The following is a 13,830-nucleotide window of genomic DNA, read 5'->3' as shown; positions in this document are numbered from 1 at the left end:
GGATTCTTATCCTCCAAATGTGATCAAATGAAAGTTATATTTCTTTGTGAGTCTTGCGGGAGCCTATAGAAAGAGGCTATGCCAGGCTGTTTTGATGTACTGTGAGGGAGGCAGAGCCTTAAAGTGGACACCAAACATTAGATTGTACATTTGAGACAGGGTGCACGCTAACGCTTTTGGCTTGGCAACTATAGTGACAATTTCAACTTAAAGTACATAAATGACATGTTTTTAAATCAGTTTGGGGTCTTGGAGCTTCTGGGGACTAGAAGTTAGTGGACTAGTTTGCCCTGTCTCTCCTGTGCATGTATGAGTTTAAATGGTAAAGGACAAAGGGAGATCTGTGTTGCGGATGTTCTTCCCACAGCAGCAGCAGAGAACAAACTGCAGTGGGAATTTAACTCCCAGAAAAGATGTCGTAATCACTCGACACTAATAACCAGGAAATGAAACCGGACGCCACATTAAACCTTCACTGCAGTGGAACATTCAGACCTGGATTCAGCATCACCTGAGTGGTTTGATAGTATCCAGTTTATCAGCACGTACCTTAAACCAGGTAGTTTTTTCTTTCAGGAACATAACCAACGGATCAGAAAACACGCATGGGGTGTTATATGGGTTAAAGAAACTCTTGTGACTCAGTCCAGCATCTGTCCCAGCTTCCCTCAGCTGGAGATCTCCAGTCTGAATTTCTCTTCTTTATTCCCCTGAGGTGTTTTATCCCCGCCTTGCTTTCTCTCCCCTGATGAAATGCAATATTTGGCCTTTATAAATGACTGACTGAGCTTCTTATTGCAACTGACTTTCACACTTTTCTCACTAAACCTCCAGACATTTAATCTAATTTTCCATTCTGCAGATATCACAGAGCTGCACACACAGGCTTCTTTTGACTTTTTTTTTTTAGATATTTTTAGCACAAAAAGCCTGTGAGAAAGATTTTCTGTTGTGTATTTCTGGGCCAAATAGGCTATTAGTTCTTTAGTCAGAGGGCAGATACAGAACATGTGGGGGGGAAACCATTTTGATTTACCAGCTGAAAAGAGAATAAGAGCCCTTGCTATTCATGTCCACACTGCCTTTTTGTTGTTGATCAGCCTTGTTAGTTTTGCCCATTTGTCCTCCTCATGTGGTCCATATTTATTTGCATCCAATGAAAACCTTGTAAACACTGTTTCTGGGTGCTGCTGTTAAGTTTATTTTGTAATTTTTTTTTTCAACGCTCTTAGCACAACAGCAAATCTCAAACCTTGGTCAGAGATCTCAAAACCCCAGAACATGTGGCTTCTAATGCCTGCTATGCTGATGACACCAAACTCTGTCTGGAATGACTGTTGCTCAGAGTAGGCCATCCACTAATCAAAAGGTCAGTGGTTGGAACCCTGGCCCCTGTGACATGTCAGATGATAACTATAATGTAGCAGTAGCAAATAGAAACACATATCAATTCTCATTTTGTCTTGCCAAATTTAAGAAAACTCAGATCAGATATGAGCTGGAACCTGGCTAGTCTTTTTTAAATATTATATGGTGCATTCATATTTTTCTTTAAAGATTTTAAACTTTAGCTTGGAGTTTTTCAACTACAATTTCCTGCACCCTCTAGGTTACAAAACATTTCAAAATTGAAAAGTGAGGGATTCATTAACTCACAAAACTGATATTCTAGCGAAAGGCCATGGGAACAAAATAAAGAGTGACTTAGTCGAGTCACTGACTTGACTGCCCCCAGCTGACTGACGATCTCAAAGTCTGATCCATTATTTCTTCTCTTTTACATAAATGTCAGTGGGGAAAAATGAGATTTTCTCAGACCAGAGGATGAAATCTTTATTCAACCTTCTTGTTTGTCTGAATATCAAGAAGACAGAGCGAACAGACAGGGAGAAAAGGAAGCCAAGGTTTAAAGCGCTGAGAAAATTACTCCCAGAACAACTGTGTGGTAATTTCACAAAGACTTGTGAATGTCTTTCAGTCTGCTTGGTCAACGTTCAGATCACTACCCTGACAGGCATGTGAGATAAAACTACCTTCTTACAATAAGGATTAACCAAGTCAGATCTATGATGATGTGGCTTTGCAACAGCCTCTCCCTCAATGATGTAAAGATGTTAAAACACTCCACCCTGCAAAGCACTGTGAGGGCTCCACCAGGCATATATTGTCTAATTTCTATTGTGTTATTTTGACGTCTCAGTGTCACAGCTGAAGTAATCTCTGTGTCCTTTTCAGTCATTTTAGAACCTGGATGCAGGACTTTACTCCCATTCAGCTACAAAAGCATTGGTGAGGTTCAAAACTGATATTGGGAGATCAGGTCTGACTCAGGTCTGGTTCATGTATTTCTTGGTGATTCCCGCAAACATCATTGTAGAATGTAGATATTAACCATCAACACAATAGTTTTTACATTACCTCATGTAATTGGTCAAACAAGCTGTTGTGGAGACCTTTTTTATCTATTCAGCTATCCTGTTTCAGTGTACATCTAAATATAGTGATAGTAGCCAATATTTACTGGACTGTGTCTGCTTGTCCAACAAAAGTTAATGGAGGTCAAGGGTCACACCGAACAAAATGAGCATTTAAATTAACTTTTTCTGGAAATGAATATCCAATGAAGGTGAGGTCAGGGGTTGGGGCCATTAAAATTTTAGTTGCATAAAAAATTAACTTCCTCCTTTATAAAGGCCACATCGAATCCGACATTTTTGTATCTTTTCACTCAGACCATCCTGATGGAGTTTTGATTGTGATCTCTGACATCAGGCAATATGAGTAAAACTACATGAAAATGACCCAATAACTCAAATAAAGATGCATTATCATGGTGCACAGCAAATAATTTGAATCACTGATATGGCCATCACCTAACATTATCAATTTACATATGTGTATGCATCATCAGCCTGCGGAGTTGACCTTTTGAAATGCCATGAAAGGTCAGAAAGCAATAAGTCAATGCGCCACCGTGCTTTGCGAGAGTGTCTGATTCTGCATGCTTTCTTACGCATCACTGCCGTGTTCAGCGGGAAACAGTAAGCATAACACTGAAATTGATCTGGAATTAATCATTAAGTCATTTGGTGTTTTCTTCTCACTGGTTTGATTTAAGAGGCAGGACCTGCTTGCCTCGACATTTTAATGTAGAGCACTTTTAGCTATGAAGGGCTCGGTGGTGTTCAGTCACGTTCCAGACAAATATTGATGTTCTTTACTTTTTTCTTTTTCTTTTTAAAAATCAATACAAGGCCAGTGTTTCTCTGTGAGTGATGGTGCCACTGGTCAGGGTATTATCGCTTCCTCTTGAAGCACCACATCTCAAACTGAAGGCATGGCTGCTGAAAAACATGTGATGCTAAAATCCAAAAAATACTATACTATGAACTGTATCAGATTTTAGGTTTTGGTAATTGAATGTATACAAAGATGGACGACAAGAGAGATCCCCAAAAGTAAAGCCAAAACATCTGATGGTCCCCTGGTGGCTGACTGCAGTACAGCTCATAAACATCTCTCCCTCCATATTGGCAGAAGGGACATGAGCCCAACTGATAACTCAAAGTATACATCAAATAAAATTTCCCCAAAGAATATTTGTCATTTCAGTCAGTTCTTATCATGCTGACGTGTGTTCAAGTGTTCATTTATCTGATGAGTTTGGTTTTAATTAGTAATTTGGTGCTATAAAAATGCTCCTGATCGCTGCTCCTGATTGGCTCAGACGGCTGTATGGGTAGGAACTCAGCGCGTTGTAAAATTTCATTCTACAAAACATTTAACATTTGTCACAACGTGTAACATGAAACATTTAAATGAAATGGAATAAGGTATACATTTTTTTTACACCCTAACTGCTTTCTGAATGATGATAGCTGATCACTTAGGGGTTCAGCAGATGCAGGCAACACATTTGGCATCAGTGCAGAATAGTTCAGTTTTGCTATTTTCCATAAATGTGTCATCTTGATTTCCCAGCATTAATTCTGACATTTTTATCTTCGTCCTCCCTGTCTCCTGTCATACCACAGAGTAGATTTACACTTTATTGTTTCTCTGTCTCCTTTAGAGCAGATCTGTCTTCATCACTGGTTGAATAACTCGAGGTAATGGATTAGACCTGCTGAGCCAAAATTGGTTTCTTTCTTTAATAATTTTCTCTCCACTTTTCATCGGTCTGCTGATGTTTCAAGGTTTTTTTGGGGGGGTGGGGTTGTATTACAGAAGGCTATTTTCCAGAAGAGAAAAGTGAAAAGTTAGAGCACAAACATTTTCACTAATATACTTAAACTGTAGCACTAAATAATAATTTCTCTGTGCATGTGAAAATCCAAAAGAAATACAGCAACCAGCTGCAGTTTTTGAGTTCACTAAACTTTCTGGCTGGCAATAAATTGTCAGTAATGCAAAAGTTCATATGTTTGTGGCAGCCATTCTGCTTCTGTTTTGCTTTCAAAGGGCCCCACCAACGTGACTCCTCAAAGCTGAACATCATCTGTCAAATCCAGCAGGCTCAGTAGGAAAGCAGCTTTGCATTGTGACCAGACTGTGTCCTGGTGTTGAGACGGCTCATCAGAACCCCACCCAGAAATAATTTCCACACAGTCCGGACCCGTTTGTCCTTTCACGTTCCACAGAGTGTCAGAAAATGAGACAGTGCTGGAAATTTTCCATTCCCCTCTGTGACAGGCAGGATAATTGGCTTTCAGTCACATTCACTCGGCTGGAGAAGCAGGTGCTTTTTTAGGGTCGTGGTTTTCATAAAGTGCTGTGTCACATCTGCTGAAAAGGACACAAAATTGTGTGTGTGTGTGTGTGTGTGTGTGTGTGTGTGATAACTTGACTGGATGGATTTTAACGGAATATATGTTTTACAGTGGAAACAAGATAATCCTTTTAAATAGCTAAGAACAAATTTAATTTAAAATGAGATATACCTATGCAATCAGACTGGCAGAGCAGGTCACAGAAAAAGGATCATTAAATGTTCTGAAAACGTTCTGTTGAATTTTAGGGTCTGAGATGTGGTCCCGGTGGTGCTGTTCTTGGCGAGTATGACACCTTGTGCTGTATTTAGATGCTACAACAAAGCTGGCATTATGTTGAAATTTTACATTTCAAGTTTATCCTGTAACAATGCTTTGCTTCAGGTCTGGTTAGGTTTAGGCAGTAAAAACAGTCAGGGTGAGGAGAAGATATTTTCCCTCAAAACATGTGGTTTGGGGGGCTCCCAATGTCTCACTGAAACAAGACTAACATGACCACAACGTGCTCCAATGGTCACTGAAACGAGCCAGTTGGTTGGTCAGTTGAAGATGTCTGGAATAGTCGTCTCTTGCTCCATCATGCCCAGTCGACACACCGCTGCCTTCCCTCCCCCTGCACTACAACCTGATAGCCTTTCTGTCATGTTTTCAGTTAATACAGTCTCTGTCTCTCTTTAATCCATTCTTTACTCCGCTCAGAGAAAGATGAACTTGGAGCTCTATGATCCTCCTCTCATGTCACCTTCTGTGTTTCTTTTTTATAACTTTAATTGTGTCTGTGACTGATGGCACTAAAGCACACTTTTACTAAAAGTTAATATCATAATCATTTTATCTGACAACACATACAAATTTGGGTAGCTTTTACCCTGCAGTGATTTATTCATGGCTGAAGTGGCCCATTTCCTCGAGTCTCATGGGATGTCTCACAAGCTCTGAGACAGGGAGAGAGAGGTGCAGGGACAATTTTGAATACACTGAGAGACCACTTTACATGTTATTGCCTCTTAGAGGCATTTCCTCGATGACATAAACCTCTAAATTGCAAAGTGAAAAACCTGTTAATGTTTCAGTGCTTCATCATCTTCCACTTTTAAAGTCAATCAGTCGGCACACAATCAGCATTCTCCTCCACTCATGAGCCATACATGGGAGAGGAGAGACACCAGGCCATTAGCTCCCACAGCCTCCTGTCAAAGACTCCCATTAAAGAGTCTTTATTGGGCCCAGGTCCATTACCAACAAGAAAGGTAATCCAATTGTCTTTACCCCTTTAATATCTTTTTATGATGTCCTCTCTCTCTCTCTCTCAGCCATTAGGTGAGCATGACAGTGCAGACAATTTGCACATGAGAGCAAACACCACATTAGACAGATGACAACAAACAGAGAGCATCATTAGTAAACACGCATAATACAGACGCCTGTATGTTTAAGTGGGCTTTTAAAGCTCTTTCTCACTCTCTGCGTTTGCTGACTGGCTGCTTCCCCAAATGAAATCTCACAACTCATAATGTCCAGTCTGCTATAACGGCCCCACTCTTCTAGTTTCAGGTTTTGCACAAGATTCTGGAGCCTGGTTTCAGCTACTTGTTCCCAATCAGCCACAAGGGGAGCATCAGAGAGGTCCAGGTTGGACTATAAAGCCCTGCGTTCACCCTGAAAGTGTTGGATGGGGTTGAGGTTAGGGCTCTCTGCAGGCCTGTTTTCTTCCACAAACGCGGGAAGTATTTCTATGTAGATCTGTCCGTTGTGCACAGTACTATAATCATGTTTGAAATATGAGGAAATATAAGGACCCTTCTCTCAACTAAGCAATCTTGGAGGCACACTGTAATGTCATAATTGTTGACTTTCTTGTTATAAATGCATTATGATGATTATGGGATTGAATGTTTTTGGATTGGACCATTGCTATGGACCGAAAGCCAGAGTATTTCAGCCTCGGATGCTTTGATTTTGACCTTTTACTATCTCTTTGAAGGCCCCAAACTGATTGATGATGCAATGCTAAGTTGCTGGAATAGCCCGTTAAATCAAAACAACAATCATACGAATTGTGATGTAAAAGTTGAAATAGCAGTCGAAATCTTTAGGTAATGCAAGAATACAATGTTTAGTATGTGAAAGAATTTTTAGTGGCTGGTTTATTTATTATTCATTTGTTAACCTCTGCCTCCCCCGTGCGGTTAAAACTGGAACGACATCGTGGCGATGTCAACTGATCTGTCCTCATTCATGTTGTTTTCTGTTGGTCAGAGGAATTGAAACCAGTTAAAAGAAACCAGTAAAGTTGTTCTATAAAGCGTAAACAGTAAACAGTATCTGTTTATCACCAGTCTGGACCAGAGAATCGACATCATAGTGCAGAGTCAACACTTTGTTATGGACGCTTTTCCGCTCATACACGTACATTTAGTTTTATTTGACAGGTGATCGAGCTGATATCACGCTCTATAACGTTGTCATTATGAAAGATGATTCAAATCGCAAATCAACAACTGAACATTTCTGCCGTTTAGTTTAAAGTCCCGTCAACTGACGGCGACGCCACCTTTAACTCCTATTCATAGTACAAAACATGACGCCGACTGTTACAGGAAGAACCGCTGGAAGATGGATGTTTCTAGAAGCCAATCAAATGTCTATAATTGCACCTCAGGCCCACCTTTATGTAAAATTGACCAATCGTTGCCCGGGATGGGGACTTCCGCCATGGAGACGGAGCATGTCCATTGTACGAGGTGTTCTGAAAGAGTGCCGCGATTGTTGAGGTGCAGGCTTTGAAATACGTGATTTCTTCAAAGTTGTGTAATCTCTCGTGGCCGGTTGTCGCCTTTTATCCCGGAATCGTGTGAAATTGTTGTGATATGTGACTCTTAGGGAAAGGTAACGGGTCTGTTACAGGGACAAACAGTGGCGGTCTCACCATAGGAATTTGTTCGTTAGCGGCTGCTCAGCCACCTTGCGGTCCTGCTAGCACTGGAGCTAACTAACGGTAACGGCAGCGGTTTTATGGTGTGAATCTGCGGGAATATGTCTTTAACCAGAGGTTGTCGCGTTTCGACATAAGTCGCCGGAGTCGGGATTAAACATCGAGAGCTGTTAGCTTGCAAACTAGCCACTTAGCCGAGCTAGCTAGCTATCGCTAAAGGATTGTCTTTCACAAAAGGGCAACGCGTGAACAAGAGACTTGGTAACTGATCTAACGCCGGTTCTTGGGTGATTTTTTTTAATCGTTTGGGCTATAGCACAAATAGCATTAAAGTCGTGCAGAATGAATGGGTTCAGCACAGAGGAAGACAGCCACGATGGACCGCCTGCTCCGCCGTTTTATGGACAGAGCTGCTGTCTGATCGAAGACGGAGAGCGCTGCGGCCGGTCAGCTGGAAACGCCTCCTTCAGCAAGAGGATCCAGAAAAGCATATCGCAGAAGAAACTCAAACTGGACATTGACAAGAGTGTAAGTGAAATCACAAGACAGCGATGTTCTGTTTTGACAGCTAAATCTGTGATTGTAAGTTCAGGATGATAGCTGAAAGTTAGCTCTTGGGCAAACTTCAAACTCCACAGCTGTCAGCTAATGCGGAGGTAACGTTAGCCGCTTGGCGTCACTAAACGCGAATAAACAAAAGGGCTGGTGAGTGTCGTCTCCTTGTTGTTGGCGTTACTGTCTGCTGCTAAATCTGTTCTCAGCCGGTTGAAACGCCAGGCTAACGTTAGTTGTGTCAGCTACTTGGACGCCGTGCAGCACAGCGGTTTTCTGTCCACATTAACTCGCAGCTTTCTCTGCTTTCTGTTCGCTCCGACACGCCTCCGCTGTTCTTCATAAAATGGCTGTTGCCAGGGAAGCTAACCGTGTTGCTCCACCTCACTGAAAGTAAACGGAACAAAACTGTTGGCAGTTAAACGCTGCTCCTGCAACTGTTTGTCTAGAGTTTTGTATTTTGTCACTTCTGCCGTTACTTACCGTGTGTTTTTAAATGACACATATTTTGTTGTTGGATAGACAGGTAAATGTGTCATGTTTCTCATCAGCCCAGAACATAGAGGGAAGTTTGTTGGCAACCGTCCCAAACCCCTTCGCTTTCCTGTGTGGCACCCAGTTTGTGGTAATTTGTACAAGTGCCACATGTCCCACGATTTATAGCCAAAGCTGGTTTGTGGTGTCTCTCCTTTTATCCTTATACACGCATATGAACAGGAAAACGAATTTAGAAGAGTACAAAACAGACAATAACTTATTAAAAATACAAAAACTATGTGCTAGGTTTAAAATCCAGCTCTAATATCTTGATTTATTTCAGTTGCTATTATGCATACGTGTTGCATTTATGTAAATTGTTCACATCAGTGAGCCAGGCTGCAGGTCGTCATCCTGCTGTGATTTTTATGTAGTGTGCTCGGTACCTGATGAGTGCTTCAGGCAACAGGATGGACAATGCACAAAGAACAGCAGAAACCAGGGGGTCTGTCGTGGGCCTTGAGCTCGACTTGGCCCCAGGCCTCTTTCACACACAGCAGTGCCATCCCTCAATGTGTTGATGCTGCTGTGTGTTAGTTGCAGCCCTTCTGGTGTGATGTGACTACTGTTTTAAGTCAAAACTTTGCTACTTGTTTACGTGTTTATCTTGGCAAAGTTGTCGTACATTGCTAAGTCAACACTGAGCACAGCTGTGTTTGTTCACGTTTCGATTTAAACACTGCTGAAGTTTGGCGGACCAGTCCTTTAATGCTCAGTGATATATTTGTAGGTGCGGCACCTGTACATCTGTGACTTCCATAAGAATTTCATCCAGAGTGTCCGCAACAAGAGGAAGAGGAAGACCAGTGATGATGGAGGAGAGTCCCCGGACCACGATGTGGAGGTTCCTGAGGTAATAAACATTAACTACAATGATGGAAAAACCTTTAAAACTCACAGTGGAAGTATTGTAAAATGGAGACATGGCAAAAAGTTACATCCCACACAAGTCACCCACTGAGTGCAACCTTGTCTTGGCTGTGTTTCCAGGTGGACCTTTTCCAGCTGCAGGTGAACACATTGAGACGCTACAAGCGACACTACAAGCTGCAGACCAGACCTGGACTCAACAAGGCCCAGCTGGCAGAGGTAGATGTCCTGCTTTGCGCTCCTCTTGTTGTTGTTGTGCTCTGTAACGCCCCATGAATAACCAGGTTTGCTCAAACCTCCCTTTCTGTAATTTCGTTGGCATGTATTTATTTGTCCTGCAAGTTTTCTGATGTTAAAAACACGAGCGGCCGAGCACCAGAGATGGAACAAAGCAGATGTAGAAAAGAGACAAAACTTGACCTGCTATTTGAGCAGATGCAGCAACACACGAGCATCGATCCTTTAACTGTTTGAAACTTTCATTTCCATTTATCTCACCAAGCTTCCACACAGTCGCTGCTTTTTTCTGCTCTATTACTTTTGTAATGTGAACATCTCTGTGTGTGTGTGTGTGTGGACGGTTAGTTGGATGAGAGAAATTAGAAAACTTCACCTTTGGGGGCTTAAAAACTCTAAAGGTGTGTTTTGAGCTTTTAAAGTGGGTTGATTTAATTTGAATAGTTGACAGTTGAATCTGAGATGATAAAAGTCATAAGTTCAAAACTTTCAAGCAGAACCCTGTGAGGAAGCCTCTGGTTATTTTTCCTGATTCCCCCTTTTAAGGTTTTCTTTGTACAAACCCGTCTAGCAGTTCATACTGTCTAACGCTGAAGAGCATTGAGCCGCCCTCATTAGGCAGCATGTTACTCATTTAGTGTGATATACATTGTGTGGCAGGTCCAACTTGTTCCACAGTAATTGGTCAGGGAGAGATTGTTAGAGTAATTTGCTGAATCGACAGGTGGACTCAGTGCAGCTGGTTCTGCCCTCGTCTTGACAAATACCTCCTGTATGTTGCTGGGTGGGGTTGGTGGGGTGAGGGCGCGGTCGGATGTGACACAGCCGTCCAACAGTGGGACTGAATGAATGAAACTGGGGCTGTAAGTTGAATGTTTCCCTAGGCTGCTGGTCAGGTTCAAGTTCTCCTATTAATGAGCCTCCCACATCATTAATAAAGCACCAGTCAACAGCCCACAACCAGTTCCAGCTGTTCAGGGGGGGACCAGTGGCTGCAGAGCGGAGCAGTGAGAGGATGTGTGCTCTTAACTTCTGTTTCCAAACTTCACATCACCTCATTGACCAGCAGATCTGAGCCGCTGTAAACCGCCTCCGTACTGCATCGCCTGCCGTCAGACTGGTCTCTGCCTGTCTCAGAGGCTGTGTCTGGTCCCAGTCTGATGTCCAGCTTGGTTCACTGGCTGAGCATGACGCCATCACTGTAGTGCTCCAGTCCACTATAGGGCCGGCTGGGCTAACAGTGTCTATAGCTGCAGTGGGCCAGTGCAGTGAGCAGCACTTGATGGTTACACAGGTGGTATGCTGTCCTCTAAATTTTTGTTTCAGCTACCCTGAAATAAAGGCTATGTAGCTGAACACGGGGGATGTTTTCCTGTTAATCTGTTGCCTTTCTCTTCCTCCTCCTCTGCAGACGGTGAGTCGTCACTTCAGGAATATCCCGGTGAACGAGAAGGAGACGCTGACCTACTTCATTTACATGGTGAAGAGCAGCAAGAGCCGCTTGGACCAGAAAGGCGACGGCGGCAAACCGCTGGACTAAACTTCCCCCCCAACACGGCAGCAGTAGCTCCAACAACTGCAGCTTTTCACAGAACGTGGACACCACTAACAGCAACAGCAGCCAAACCAGCTCCTGCAGCTCCCATCTCCCTCCCAGAGCACAAACTCTTGTTGTCCCTAGAGGACTTTTGACTGACCTGGAGAACTGAGGGCAGGATGAGTTTTGTCCTCTTCACATTAAAAACTGCCTCTGTGCATGTTGTCACACCCGCATTTTCTCTCCCACTCGTCCGATAAAGACTGTCAAGGACCAGGACTCACTCCATGGGGCTTCGCACCGTTGGGCTGTCCACATGTACAAAAGAACAGCGTCTGGTCTTAAGTAACTCAGTTGAATGCAATGTACAATATAGCTGCCTTAAGAATGAACACGAGTTTCTCTAATTCTTTTTTTCTTTGCCGGTTTGACTGTTAACATCAAGAGGAGTGATTGTGCCAAACAGGAACGTGTGCTGGAATTGAGTGATGACTGGGAACTTTTTCTCTCTTATTTTTCTTTTCTTTTTTTTTCATTGTTTTTTTTTGTTGTTATTGTGAATGAATGATTGGAAAAGGGTGCCACCTTTGCTGAGGTTATGTCAAACACAGGGGCTCAGGATCAGTGTCCTCTCAGTAACGTCTATAAGAGCTGATCTGACCTTTAATCGATCGCCCGTTTCCAGACCCGCTCTCCTCCTCCTCTTCCTCCTCCTCCTCCTACTCCTCCTCCTCCTTCTCGCTTGCCGTTTTATGAACAGACACATACTGAGTTTTCCTCTGTGCGTCGTCGCAGGTGTTGGTCGCTGATCTCATTTCTTTCTTTGTAACCCAGTTTTCTTCTCTTTAGTTCAGCCTTAAGTTGTACAAAGTGTTGTTTGTCTGCATGTCTGATTAGATTTTTTTTTCCACCTCATGTGGAATGAGTGTGTGTGTGTGTGTGTTAGAGAGAATGACTTAGGCCTGTTAGAGTAATTATTAGCTGTCATTTTAATATTTAAGAGCAGCGTTTGTAGTGGACAGTGTCTCAGCTCCTGATTTGATACTGAAGCTGGCTGGGTTGACGGACGCCTTTCCTACTTACCAGCCAGCAACAATCACGGTTTTAGTGGAAGTTGTCTGCACTGTCTTCTGTTTTTATTTCCTGAATGAAATAATTGTGCAGATTCGTCCCCAAAATGTCTGTAGAGGTCCAACCTGAAAGGGGAATCAAACTATAACTAAGTTGTTATTGTTTTTTTTGTTTGTTTGTTTTAGTCAGGTTGTGTTTATGGAACCCAGTCAACAGAGTAAATGCTGGCACTGAACATTTCTGCCAACCAGGAACTGTGTTGAAATTTTATTTTTCAGTTTCAGTGCTTCTGGTCTGGTTAGGTTTCAGAAAAGTTTTGCCTTTACTCGAAACTCCTGACATCTTGTTCAAAATGTCTCAAAATGTGGCTTCTCTGCCTGGAGTCACCGCCAGCCTCACAAACATGAAATGTTGACCATAACATGTCTGTGGTTTGCAGAAACGGGAAGTGGCATCATTTTATTCTGCCGACTCGGCTGCTTTCTGATCATCTTAAGTCCTTACAAGGTTTACATATGTATGTATGTGTGACCTTTTCTTTATTAATCTCGATTCCTCACATGTTTCACAAGCCGTGAGGGGACGTGACCCCACTTAACATGACGCATTCAGTGTGATGTCTCTTCAACAAGTTCGTTTAAATCCTTAAACAAAACGACTTCTGGTTTTACGTTTTCTCAAAACTCCTCCTCCTGCATTTTTTTAGGTTGAACACTGTTTTTGAAACTCTTTGTCCTCTTTCACACATTGTTCTTATGTATATGTCCACCACACTCACACACACACACACACACTTTGACTGGGTTATTTCTTTTTTTTGTTTTTTTTTTTATTTTTGCATCTATTTTCAGTTTTCCTCATAGGTTTGTTAGTGTCATGTAGATAAACGCCCAACTTTATTAACACGTAGGCCAGGCCACATTAACCTTGTTAATTGTTGTATTAGAAAAAAAAACATATTTAAATATGGCTGCTTATTGCTCCTGATGATGATGATGATGATAATTATAATAAATGTATTGTACAGGCAGAAGTTTCGTGTCACTTTGTTTCCTGTTGTGTTGTTGCAATAACAGTCGCCGACCACTTGGTGTCGCTGTAGGCCCTACTGTGAGCTGCAGTGCAGTTTGAATCTCCAACCTGAAGACAACGGCAGCGATCGAACATTTTGTGAAAGTAAAAGTCACTTTTCACTGAGTGGGAACTTTATTTTTGTAGCCACACTTTTAAAAGAAAAACGTTTTTTGAAAAAGGAAATTGTCAGTGAATTCTCTTATCACTAACTCTTTTTTAGAGTCACACTAAGCGAATTAAATAGGTGT

The 13,830-nt window shown here is 42.3% G+C and overlaps 1 protein-coding gene and 1 long non-coding RNA gene across 2 annotated transcripts; one reads left to right on the top strand and one right to left on the bottom strand.

Moving 5' to 3' along the window:
- Positions 1 to 5,159: 5,159 nt before the first annotated feature.
- LOC124070894 lies at positions 5,160 to 8,878 on the bottom strand. The gene is made up of 3 exons (XR_006845256.1): positions 8,740 to 8,878; positions 8,506 to 8,643; positions 5,160 to 7,017 (listed from the first exon to the last, which is right to left on the bottom strand). It is a non-coding gene; the product is annotated as an uncharacterized LOC124070894 (long non-coding RNA).
- Positions 7,418 to 13,538, top strand: sap30l (sap30-like). The gene is made up of 4 exons (XM_046411217.1): positions 7,418 to 8,232; positions 9,524 to 9,646; positions 9,784 to 9,882; positions 11,312 to 13,538. Exons 1-4 carry the CDS (start codon positions 8,047 to 8,049, stop codon positions 11,438 to 11,440), a joined length of 537 nt encoding a protein of 178 aa, XP_046267173.1. The 5' UTR covers positions 7,418 to 8,046; the 3' UTR covers positions 11,441 to 13,538.
- The last annotated feature ends 292 nt before the right edge of the window (positions 13,539 to 13,830 follow it).

This window comes from Scatophagus argus, chromosome 14, assembly GCF_020382885.2.
Source record: "Scatophagus argus isolate fScaArg1 chromosome 14, fScaArg1.pri, whole genome shotgun sequence".
NCBI classification, from domain to species: Eukaryota; Metazoa; Chordata; class Actinopteri; family Scatophagidae; genus Scatophagus; species Scatophagus argus.
Note: the sequence above shows the minus strand (reverse complement) of the source record. Positions and strands in the feature narration are given on the sequence as shown.